Source organism: Chanodichthys erythropterus, chromosome 10 (assembly GCF_024489055.1).
Source record: "Chanodichthys erythropterus isolate Z2021 chromosome 10, ASM2448905v1, whole genome shotgun sequence".
Lineage (NCBI taxonomy): Eukaryota > Metazoa > Chordata > Actinopteri > Cypriniformes > Xenocyprididae > Chanodichthys > Chanodichthys erythropterus.
The window spans coordinates 25,856,467-25,869,876 of record NC_090230.1 but is presented as its reverse complement, the minus strand read 5'-3'; the positions used below and the strand labels follow the sequence as shown (position 1 = coordinate 25,869,876).

At 36.5% G+C, this 13,410-nt stretch overlaps 1 protein-coding gene across 1 annotated transcript in view; it reads right to left on the bottom strand.

Annotated features, from left to right (window-relative positions):
* Positions 1–344: 344 nt before the first annotated feature.
* LOC137028223 (carcinoembryonic antigen-related cell adhesion molecule 5-like) overlaps positions 345–13,410 on the bottom strand; it is a 33,986-nt gene continuing 20,920 nt past the window's right edge. Inside the window, exons 5-9 of the mRNA XM_067396995.1 lie at positions 10,465–10,797; positions 8,282–8,614; positions 6,733–7,020; positions 3,851–4,132; positions 345–3,631 (exon numbers count right to left, since the gene is read on the bottom strand). Of these exons, the coding sequence (XP_067253096.1) occupies positions 3,561–3,631; positions 3,851–4,132; positions 6,733–7,020; positions 8,282–8,614; positions 10,465–10,797 (1,307 nt within the window). The 3' untranslated portion in view covers positions 345–3,560. The remainder of the gene's footprint in view (positions 3,632–3,850; positions 4,133–6,732; positions 7,021–8,281; positions 8,615–10,464; positions 10,798–13,410) is intronic.

The following is a 13,410-nucleotide window of genomic DNA, read 5'->3' as shown; positions in this document are numbered from 1 at the left end:
TAATGTTTGCAAATTTTAAGCAGCGACATGATATTGACAACCAACGATTGTCAACTTACAACATTCTTCACAGTCGATCAAAATAGGCAAGTATTGTTTTAATGGCATATTTACTTGTGAATGTCCACTGAATGTCCAATGTAGTGTGATTAACAAGCTATTGAATACGGATGTCCGAATGTGCGAATATAAAACCAACTTTACCCAAGTTTATGCTCACTGGTTTTAATAAACATCACTTACCTTTGAATCTCTGTGTCCGACCCCTCTGTAACGTAACAGTTTACAAATAATGTTTTAAAGGTCACCTATTATGCTAAATCCACTTTAACAAGGTGTTTGGATATAAATGTGTGTTTGCAGTGTGTGATAAAGTCACATTATCTGCCACCACTGGGGAAGCAGCACTGGCGCGCGCGCACACGCACACACACACACACACACACACACACACACACACACACACACACACACACACACACACAACCTCATTCATTCTCTGTATCGTTCCTCACGGCCGTTGCCGCTATCGTAGTAGCGGGTGCACACGCAATCACGATAGCACATGGACATTCTCCCATTTCTCCACTCTCCTCCCGCCATCTATTCAATATCCCTTCCCCGGTCATTTCATACACATACACTGCACTTGTTTCGTCTCTGTGCTGTTTGTCGATGTGGGCGTAGTCACTCTTCTGGTGGGAAACGCTGCGCTGGCCAAACCAGTGCCCAAGGAAGTCGACCGGAAGTTGAAGTCGGCCGGGTGCCGCCATCTTGTAGCAGAACTTCACTTTCGTTAGCATCCCATTGACTCCCATTCATTTTGGCGTCACTTTGACAGTGAATAACTTTACATCTGAGGCGTTTAAAGACTCCATTTGTCCATTATTTATTTCTAAAGATACACGACAATGTATAAAGGGCTCCATTACCTTCTATGTTACATTATGGCCCCGTAGAAACAGTTTTTGTAAAAATAAGCTAACGATTGCGTCATAACCACTCGACTCTCTGTCGTAGAGTAGAGAAATTACCGTACAGACAGGAGGAGAAGCTCGCAGGCAATCGGGGAGATTATCTTAATATGGCGTACTGGCGTTACATTTTAAAATACTATACAAAATAATTAATCAGAATACTTACTCCTGCTCACTCACGCCAAAGAACTCCCCGCTCAAGCTCGCCGTCTCTGCAAGATTAACGTTGGCAGTTTTCACGCACAGCTACTAGAAGATTTACATCTGTCAGACAGGTTGCGGACGTCATCAAGCTTAGTGTGAGTCTGCGCGTCAGAAACGGAAGTGCTAAAAATCGCTAAAAATGGGCTTCACTTGTCTCAAATGAGTTCCAATGGGGTCGCTGTGTCCATTTCTTTTACTGTCTATGGGCCAAACCCAAACCGAACGAGCGAGCGGCGGCCGCTTATGACGTCACGGCCTGGTCGCGCAGGCGCAACGCAACCGGAAGCTGATGAAACCATTGTCTAATATGAATGGGTGTTTGAGTATGTATTTATATGTCAAGATTATGTGTTAAGTGTATTATGTGTGAATGGATTATGTGTTTATTATTAATATATATATTTAGGAATTAATTATTGTTTTATCATATTGAATATCAAATAGTTGAAGTATTTTGTATGTGTATTATGTTAATTATGTTATTTGTACCCAAAGATGGGGTGGCCAAAAAAGGGGCAGGGTTTGGCCTATAAAAGCCAGGCCAAACCTACAGACACTACTTGATGCAAGAGTGCTACTTTTTGTGTGTGTGTGTGTGTGTGTGTGGTGGGTATATTGTGGATACCTGTGGATACCTGTGGATACCTGTATATAACGTTGTTGGATTATTTTCTGGTTTATTTTTCCCTTTTTCTTGTTTCTTTGGTACTTTGGATTTTTGTGGACTCACTTTTGGCACTGTAAATAATTACACTTTGCACGAAAAGTGCTTCTGTGAGTGAGCCATCATTTTTACATCCCCTCACGGACTTACACTTACCCCCAGAAGGCGAGCTGGTGGACTCGTCTTCATCACACAGTGTGTGAACACAACCACCCTACAATGATAAAATCCAACCACTCTTTTTTTTTTTTTTTTTTTAAATCCCCATTAAACCAAAGCAGTCTCATTAGACGGGCCATTTTAATTCTCTGAGTAATTTCAGAGTAAAATGAAAACGATGCGTTTGATTACACACAGGCTAACGACCAATTTAAGTCAATTTTTGCATAATTAAGTTTCTAATCCAGTTCTTTTTGTTTTGAATGGTTTGTTTTGTTATTTTTTTTTCTGACTATCAAGTTTATGGTCAACGAATGGCTTTTCTGAGGTAGCTATATAACTGATTAAGACCTGATTAAGACGTGATACGGATTTCGGTAAACTGTATCTTTCAAAATATTTTCTGATGTTCATTCATGTTTATTTCGTTCTGTAAAGTAGTAAAGAGGAAGGGATGATCGAGTTAATTCACAATCCGAGACAGCTGTTCAAGATGAAATCTGAAAAGTGACGCACAGTCATTGTTCGGCTTTCTTTTCATAAAATAAATAAATAAAAATAAATAAATAAATAAATAAATAAACTGGCCTAGGCCCGTTTGCTTATCCTGTAAGCTCGTGAATAAAAATTTAAACGTGGACAAAAAATAAACTATTAAACGTCTTATCATTAAAATCTAAAAAATTAATATGACGGGTAATAATTGATTATGACTGAATTTTTACTATCCTGTCAGTCATAATGACGGACAGTGCAAAAGTCTAACGAGACCTCTGAAACCAAGAGACACTTGATCAGAGACTAGATGAGTCCAGTGGAGGAACACAATATAAAAGTAACACTACATTTGTGAAGAAATTCTTTCGCGAGAAAGCAAACGACACCCCAGTTGAACAGCAGAACTAGTGGCGTCAGTGACAGAAGATACTGAGCAAATCACTCCTGATAACATGATAGAGGGTGAGACTAGATGGAGCTGTTGATCCTCAGATGATACACAAACCCTGCATCCCAATGTGCATACTATCCACCCTATCCGCCCTAAATAGTATTGAATATTACTAATGTCACATACTATGATGGATGGATAGTATGCACATTGAGACGCAGGCAGAGACAAATCACATTTAAAGACTTTATTGTTGCCTGATGGAGGAAATGGAGCACGGATATGTTGTTTATGTGTTTCACTGTGTTCTCAAAGTACATTATAATGTGTCATGAGAAGCTGGGGGAAGATGCTTATTTATTATTGTGGATAGACAAACAAAAAGAAAACCAATGAGCTTAATTATAATGCAAACCTTTACAAATAATCTGTTAAATATGATGAGCTTTATATGCTGCTGAAATTGCTAAAATATATTTATATAGTATTCCTCAAGGGGGCGCTCAACATAAAAATGAAACAAAAAAATGGAGAGATTTTTGGGTCTTTTACTTTTATTTCAGAATTCTAAAACACAAGACCAACAAGAGTGACTGTGGAAACCATAATACATGTTCAACAACTCGATATACTGCACACTGCCAAATATGTTCAGCAAGTTTGTGAGTTAGAGAGCAGAACCTGAAGGAGAACCTGCAGAAGGACCTGAAGGAATCTGTGAGTCTGATGTTGTAGAGGCTAAAAAGAGACAGAAATCAGAGTGAATGAGTCAGTCTGATCTACAGCAAAAGACAGAGATCAGATCAATACACAAATTTACACTGTCAGAGAGGAGAATGACCAAGACTATTTAAAAACAATAATGTGTGAGAAAGTGCTTCAATAATTATGTTTTTAAATTAAATTTATATACATTAATATTTAAGAAACAATCACTATTGTGTAATCGTGACTCACCATAGACAGTAACATTGTATCTGTATGTGATCTCTCTGCTGTTTCTGGTGATTTGTAATGTATAAAGTCCAGAGTCTTCAGTTCTGACGTTTATGAGGGTCAGAGATCTAGTTTGAGGATCCACCTTCATAGAATCTCTTTTTAACTCCTCAAAAACATCATGTGGAGTGAATTCACTGGGTGATTTCTGAGGAAACCTCCACTCGATCATATCACCTTTCTGTATTTCAGTACCAGATTCTAGAGTGACTGAATCACCCTCCATCACCGACACTGACTTCACTGCATCATCACCAAACACACATGAAGAACAAACACAACAAGAGTAAGACTTTTAAATAAGTAAGGAAATAGTCTGAAATTTAAAATGAACAATATCAATACAACAAAGTAGACAAATCAGATGCAAAATGGAGTTTGGAATTAACATTTGCATATTTGTGGTAATTTTGAATAAATCAATAAAATGATTTGAGCTCCACACAACATCAAACACAGAATCACATCAGACTGAAACTAATGCAGCTGCTGTTTGATCTTCAGTGTTGTTATAGAGCCAACATTTAGAAAAACAAACAGTGAATCTGATGCAGAAAGAACTGTACAAAAATAATGAAATTGATCAGAAATCAGGTCATATATGGTCATAAAAGTCATATATGGATGCTGCTCATTCATGAGTTCATGAAATGGTCCTTTGGTGAACCATTGAAATGTTGAAGAATGTCAGGAAAATGTAGATTTACTGAAATCACATGACTTTGAAAGTTTCATATGCGCTCCAAATCATTGGTTCAAAGCAAAAGATTTCAAAGCTTCACAAAGCGTGTTTCGAAAGCGCCCGTCACTCATGGGAAGGATTTTGCAATTTGAGACAGCCCTTAACATCATGTTTGCACTCCCAGAAAATGAAATACAACTACAACTGACTTAAAGCCACATAGCCTGAAATCAACTGAAGATAAAAGAAGACAAAAGAAGCTCTTTTTTGAGAATTAACAGAGGTTTAGATGTTGATGTTTTATTGAAGTGTTTGGTCACCATTTTGGTGATCAGTATTTCATGTAGTTGGGGAGTTTGACTCTTGGCTTTTTGTGTGAGTTTGTGCTCTTTGTAACAGTGTTTACCAAAACACATAATTTGTTGAAAAAAACGGAAACAAAGATGATCAGGAGATTGTCATCATCATAAAGCAAAATCATTTACTAATTGTACTCCTGACCAAAAGTGTATATTCCTAGTTTCGATCATTGCTTGCTATCTGTGTCATCATACACGATAAGACCCCGTCTAGAAGATTCTTCATGCCTGCTGAAAGATTCTCCAAATAACTGAACCACAACCCCTACAGACCTTATTCAGAGCAGCGCCATGACAGGGATGAAAGTGAGGCTGTGAAGCTGTAAAAAGTAGTATAAAGTTCCCTAATTACTTATAATTTTTCATCTGGAGTCTTTGTCTACTGAAACTTTTTAGAAAGATATTTTTGCAGTATTTTGTCAGCAGAACAATAAAAAAAGAAATAAAATAAATACATTATAAACTCTAAGACAAATTGTGTAGAAAAATGACACACGTGTAACACTCTAATTTAAATATTTTGTGTCAATATTGCATAAAAATGTGTTGGAAGAATTAAATTGTTTTACACATATTATGTGTATTTTTAAAATTAATTGTGTATTTGTTCACAGCATCAACACAATCTGTGCAGCCAAGAACAGCTGTATTGTGTTAATATTACACATTTACACATCTTTGTGTTCATTTCGGAGGTGAAGACCAGACCTCCAAAACCAACACCATTCAAGTCCAGAGTTGTGGTCGAGACCAGAACTTTCAAGACCGAAACAAGACCATTCAATGAAAGATAATTCATTAATCGTGTGATTATTGAACATTGGTGATGAGTCAATTTAAGTCACCCCAATGGAGATCACTGTCTGCTTTAGTTGGGCTCTTGACCCTTGACTTTTTAATATTAGATTTTGTATGGACTGTTGTGACCAACACCACCTGATCATCTTTTCTATTTGCTTGTCTGGCTGTTATTACTCAGTTACAGCAGCCCAAACAAAATCTAATATTAAAACGTCAAGGGTCAATAAAACAACTAAAGAAAACACTGATGGCCATGATGGTGATTAAAAATGATTTTCCCCATTGGTGATTCTGCTCATTAACAGATCACCTTCCTGACACAGTTACTGTGTCAAAATTAACACAAGCATTGTCCCAAAACACAAGCACTGATGTGTAAGTGAAGTTTTTTGACTGGACTTGACAAAGAGACCATTGCAAATGTGATCTTCATGTTCATTGATCTTCAATGATTCTGCCAGTTAACAGTAAGTGTTAATCACTTCTGCTTGATTAATGTCTTAATTATCTCATTAACCTCCCTCTTGAATGGTCTAGGTCTTGGAGGGTCTGGTCGTGACTACACCTCTGGTTAACCTTCCTGACACATTTACTGTGGTAAAATCATTGACTCAATGAATGTGTCAGAATTAACACAACAAGAGTTGTCCCTAAACTCACACACTGATGTGAAAGCATTTAACACAGTTTGAGTCCGTTTTAACAATCCTTTCTAAGAGTGTAATAATACAACCCATTTAAGAGATGTATGTCTATTCCTCGCTTTCATTCCTGTTAAAAATCACAGATGGTGTTGATGTCAATAAGGTCTGTAGGTTGGCACATGTGAATCAAGAGAGCGTAATATATGAGAGACATGAAAGTCATGCCTAACCTGAATGTGTGGACATAAATACAGCTATAGACAATGATGTATATCAGAAAATATGTAGCAACTGACCAATCAGAATCAAGTATTCCAGAAAGTTGGGTAATAAACATTAATATCAGCGCTGCCGTACCTGAACATGTGTGACAGAGGTGAGTGATGTCCAGATGTTGAGTCTGGTTGCTGATGGGATTGTTCAGCACACAGCTGTAGGTGTTTTTATCCTGATATTCCACCTCCAGAGGTAGAGAGAGACTGATGCTGAGATCAGACACACTGATGCTGGACAATAAACTGTTTCCTTTGTACCAGGAGAGAGTCACATGACTCACATTCACAGCTGAACACACCAATGAACATGATGATGATGATGAAGAACATTGTGAAGAGTTACTGCTGATGACAGGAACAGGCAGACGAGCTGAAAAACATCAGAGAATAAAGAGAAATGTGAACAAATTAATCTTATATTTGGTTCAAGCAGCGCACTGAGTCAGTGTTTATATGATCTATCATCTCAAACTATAAAACAATTCAACAAATTATTCACAAGTTCGCACTTACAAATAAGTTAGATAGAATAAATGGTATGTGTGTTTGGTGTGCTGTCCGAGGAGAGGGCTCGAGAGTTCGGTATTTAGCTTGAATCCAGAGTACTTCCCAGAAAAAGTTGTAAACTAATGTGGGACAGCAGCCTGACAATGAGGTTGATAACCCTCCAAAACATGCAGAGAACGAAGCTGATAGGGAGGGGGTTACCCAACTAACAGAATTTTGTTATAAGAACGTTCTCCAAATATGTTATTTAAAGGTTAGTATTATAACAGCCTCAACCACTTTAAGTGCAAAACTGCTATAGGTCTGATTTTTAAGGAAGGGAACCGCCAACTTACATAGACCTAATCTAAACCAGGTATAAATCACATAGAACAGTCAGGCAAGGAACATGTGTTTTTGCAATTTTATATAAGAAAACCAACCCACAAACAAACAAAAATATATAGGCAATAAACCAGCAATGGATATTGAAACAAAATAAACAATGAGTATGTGAAAAAACAGATTGTATGAATGTAGGCAGGCGCAGCTTTAAATAGGTTTCACAGTCCTTGAAACCAGTAAAGATGGCAATTGTATTAAATGACGGCATTGAATAACATGTTGTGGTTTCTGCGGTGGGGAAGAAATGTAAGCCATTGAAAAGTAATAATTTATATGAGGAAATTAAGAAGATGAGGTAGGGAGGAGGAAAAATGACGGCTGTTGCTTGTTTCATGACTGCATCACACTTCTGTCACCATCCCCAAAACTGAATCATGAACAGTTTTTAAAAGCCGTTTGACCAAGAATGATTAATTCTCGAATCTGGCATTGCTAGTTTTTATTCTAAACATCTGATAGAAAACAACAAAACAAACAAAAAAAAAACACGATTGCTATTTGAATGTTTGCAGTATAGCGACACCCCTGGGTGGTTGCAGTCAATACCAATGTACTCGGCAAATGTGTCGTTTTTATTTGAACCGTGCGGTGATGCCAGATACTCTTTAATCGGTAATGACAAACGGAGACATAATTAATTGAATTCATTTTGGGAGCTCCTCCTGAACTTTGGTAATAAAACATCATTACACATTGAAAACAAGAATATTGTAAGATCAGTGCAATTTATCTCTACTCACCAATGACAACAATTCTGAAAGAATTTATTGACTTTTTTTCTCCTATAATCTTTAGTAGAAAAGGTCCAGCATTTTCAGTTGTGATGTCTGCGATGGTCAGAGATCCAGTTTGATTGTCCAGCTTCAGTCTGTCTCTGAGTCTCCCATCAAGAACATCATCATATACAGTGAATCTGTTGGCCCGTTTATTGATTTCAGCTATTAAAGTTTTATTAAATCTCCACTGAATCTCATCATCATCCTTCATTTCAGTAAGATCAGAGTTTAGAGTGACTGAATCTCCCTCCGTCACTACCACCAACATTGGCAAATATCCATAATGACCAAACACATCTGAAGAACAGAATTTTTCCACATATTAATATGAACTTTAAAATCACTTGATGTTGGTTTGATGAAGCTTCAATAAAATTCTTTGAATCATTAAAATGTAAAGTGAATTATGTTTTGCAGCAGTACAAAGACAAAATATGCTGAATAAAAGGAGAAATAGTTAAACAGATATTAATATAGATCAATAACTATATTAAAAAGAGACTTTAACCTCAAGTAAGAGTGTTATCTCACAGTTCAGTTATTTGGTAACACTTTATTTTGATGGTCCCTTTGAACATTCTGTTGATTATAAGTAAATTTGCAGCTACATCTCAACTAACTGTCATTAGAGTATTAGTAGACTGTCTGATTAACATCAGCTAACACTTTATTGTAAGTACAAGTCAGCTTATTCTAACCCTAACTCTACCAGTCTACTAATACTTTACTATCGCTCTAATGAGAGTCAGAAAACATGTAGGTGAAATGTTACTTATAGTCAACAGAATGTGTTAAATGGACCATCAAAATAAAATGAAATTATTTCTATATGAGAATAACAGTGTGTTACACAACACCTGTCCTGGACTCCAGTTCCCATGATCCTCCTTGTTTGCACACCCGAACTAATTTCCCTCATCTGCCTTCCTGCTTCTCCTGGATTCCCTGCACCTGTTTATTGTCATTAGCACTCCCTTTAAGTTGGACTCACTCCTAGCACCCCCTGTCTGTTCTTAATGTTATTCTAAATGTGTATGGTTGTGTTTCTTGCTCCTTCGTTGATTAAAAACCCTTATGTTGTGGATTTCCGTATATGCCTCGTCTCTACTACACCTACACGTAACAAAAGAACGGACCAAACCGCTGGACATCCACAAGCTAATATGGGGATTTTCCTTGTTCCTGTGCCCCCAAAGAAAAGTGGACGCAAGCTCTCGGCGGAGGACCACCTCTGGACTGCCAGACAGGACGGCCGCCCGCTGGAGAAGTATGTGGAGGAATTCGCAGAGCTTTCTAGTAAGGTGAGCTGAGCGGATGCAATTTTGAACACTTGTTTTCTGAGGGGTCTGGACGAGGAGACGATTTGTTCTTTTGAACCAGAATGCCTCTTTTTTCCAAACCATGATAATTGCCAGTCTCTTTTCTCTGCAGAATGTGACATATCCACTCAACCAATCACAGTGCACCATTCCACACACTGTAGACAGTAATGGCGGCGCTCTGAATACACCTGGCATCCTAGTTTATCGACTTTGTACTTTGTGATCAACAAAAACAGAAAAATGAATAATTTTGATGGCATTGAATAACCTGTGGTGGTTTCTCCGGTGGGGAAGAAGCGTAAACCATTGAAATGTAGTAATTTACATGAGGAGATTAAGAAGATGAGGTAGGGAGGTGGAAAATTGCCGGCTGTTGCTTGATTCATGACAGCATCAAACTTCTGTCACCATCCCCAAAACTGAATCATGAACAGTTTTTAAAAGTTGTTTGACCAAGAATGATTAATTCTCGAATCTGGCATTGTTAGTTTTTATTTTTAAACATCTGATAGAAAAACAAAAAAAACAAACAAAAAAAAAACATAACACGATTGCTATTTGAATGTTTGCAGTATAGCGACACCCCTGGGTGGTTGCAGTCAATACCAATTTACTCGGCAAATGTGTTGTTTTTATTTGAACCGTGCCATGACGCCAGATACTCTTTAATCGGTAATGACAAACGGAGACATAATTAATTTATAGAATTAACAAGATGACCCATTGAATTCATTTTGGGAGCTCCTCCTGAACTTTAGTAATAAAACATCATTACACATGAAAAACAAGACTATTTTAAGATCAGTGCATTTTATCTCTACTCACCATTGACAGAAATTCTGAAAGATTTGATTGACTTTTTCCCTCCAATAATCTTTAGTAGAAAAGGTCCATCATGTTCAGTTGTGGTGTCTGTGATGGTCAGAGATCCAGTTTGATTGTCCAGCTTCAGTCTGTCTCTGAATCTCCCATCAAGAACATCATCATATACAGTGAATCTGTTGGCCCGTTTATTGATTTCAGCTATTAAAGTTTTATTAAACCTCCACTGAATCTCATCATCATCCTTCATTTCAGTAAGATCAGAGTTTAGAGTGACTGAATCTCCCTCCGTCACTACCACCAACATTGGCAAATATCCATAATGACCAAACACATCTGAAGAACAGAATTTTTCCACATATTAATATGAACTTTAAAATCACTTGATGTTGGTTTGATGAAGCTTCAGTAAAATTCTGTGAATCATTAAAATGTAAAGTGAATTATGTTTTGCAGCAGTACAAAGACAAAATATGCTGAATAAAAGGAGAAATCCTCTGGGGTCTGAGGATTTTCGGGGCCCTGGAGAAGTTTTGACATGCCCCGACATTTGTGCTTTTTCAGTTGTTCATAAATATATAAATGACAAAAGTGTCATTACACTGTATTCAACACAAACTAGGCTACAATAATATGTGAGGAACATATATGTACATGTTTGTGTTTTTGAAGGAATAATGTTTATGCGTAGTTATTGAAAAAACAAAACTTTAGTCACTGAAATAAAGCCAAAAAATATATATATTAAATCTTTGTTCACAAGACTTCTGGGTATTGGAGGATGTAGACTAGAGTTTTTTCATTTATAACAATATATTGATTTAGTCTTTGTAAGACACTTATGTCAAGAAACACAGTATGCGTGGAGGCGTGAATAATCATGAATAATGGATGATTCTCAACTGAGAAGACAAGAGATCTGCATAATAATGACCTGTAATGACCTGCATATTAATGAGGCCTTTCAGTCAGGTAGGCTGTGAAAAAATCCTCTGTTATCACGTCTCAAGCTCATTATGGTGTATATCAAACATACCGAATAAACAGCAATACTGTGAAATATTATTACAATTTAAAATTATGGTATTCTATCATATACTTTAAAATATGATGTATTTCTGTGATGCAAAGTGTCTGAACAATTATGTTACCTCTGTGGCATTTCATAAATCCTTTTAGCTTAAAAGCATGCACATTTGGAGAAATATTGATGGATTCTCATGTTTGTCAATTTTCTATACAGAGGAGTAATATTTATTTAATATTTATTGTCATCACTATGAGCACTGGATACTGTGTTTTCAATTCATACTTGCAGCCGGAGGGCGCTCTGTGCACCTTTAGTCCACAAATTAATCTAAAGAAGAACAGGATATTCCAGGAACTAACAAAAGCTTCCAGAAGATATTCCACAGATTAAAATGGTGTATAACTCTTAATTGTTTGTGCAACATTGACAGAGTATTTTGAGTCTCTTTCACACTGGTAAGAAAAAAACCGAGGTGGTATCGCCGGCGTGACTGCCGACCCGAGGGAGTTAAACAGATATTAATATAGATCAATAACTATATTAAAAAGAGACTTTAAACTCAAGTAAGAGTGTTATCTCACAGTTCAGTTATTTGGTAACACTTAATTTTGATGGTCCCTTTTGAACATTCTGTTGACTATAAGTAAATTTGCAACTACATGTCAACTAACTGTTGGTGGATCCAAGATGGTCGATATTCATATTCATGCATTTTATTCAAATTTATGTTAATCGTTTATGGCTTATGATTTATCAATTTTACTTTTGATTTCATATATTTATGTACTTCTACTTTATATTAATTCTCATATTTTCAAGTATTTACACTTTATTGTACTCTTATGGTCATTATTCTTTATGTATGCTTATATATTCAATTGTTATGTATGCTTATATATTCAAGTGTTTCAGTGTGACAGATCATGCTGACACGTTTGTGGTTAGATATTGGAAGAAGATACTGCAGAAGTGATGTTTTTCAGCAGGGCCGGCCCGAGACATAAGCGAACTAAGCGGCTGCTTGGGGCCCCCTGGCCAATAGGCCATGTTATAAATGATAAGCCATGTCACAAAAAAGGATGTATCCCTCTGGTGCCGAAAACAGAAAGAAGAAAAAGACAGAGGAGGAGAAAAAAAGAGCAAGATAAAGGTATGTTTGCATAATTATTTACAGAATGTTTTGTGGAGCAGCACAAATTGTGCTCATGTCACTTGAGGTAGCAGCTAGTTATGACTCATGATCTTATATAAGCCAGAGCTAAAGTTAAATCGCATTATTAATATACATTTATCTAGGTGCATTTCACGTATTGATTATAGATATCAGTTTAAGTTGAAAGGGATGCCATATTTCTTTATTTCTTTATTATTTATTTATTAATATGGTGGCGAGTGATGTAGCAGTGCTATCCTCGGTAACACTTTAGAATAATGGTCCGTCATTAATAAGTAACTATGCAGGAAGTAATGCAGGACTAATGAGTAGATCTACATTAACACTTGAGCTACTATTATTAACTAATATAGAAACAAGCTTAACTAATCAGTAAGTAATATCAAATTTAGGACAAAGATAGTTCCTTATTAGCTAATCAATAATTAGAGAATGACTTTGGCATCAATAATAACTAATAGGTAACTATGAGAAATTATAAAGAATTACTAATTAATTACTAATCACAACATTAAAGTGTTTGAGATGTGAACAATTGTCTTTAATTACTCAAGTGTTACCTAGTCACTATGCAGGAACTACTAGTGATCAGGACCATTATTTTAAAGTGAAAAACATGTTTTTCACTTTAAAATAATGGTTCGTGATCAGTAGCAGTTCCTGCATAGTGACTAGTTAACACTTGAGTAATTAATGATGCATTTTATTATATTCAAAGTAAAAATTATGACTGATTACATCTCAG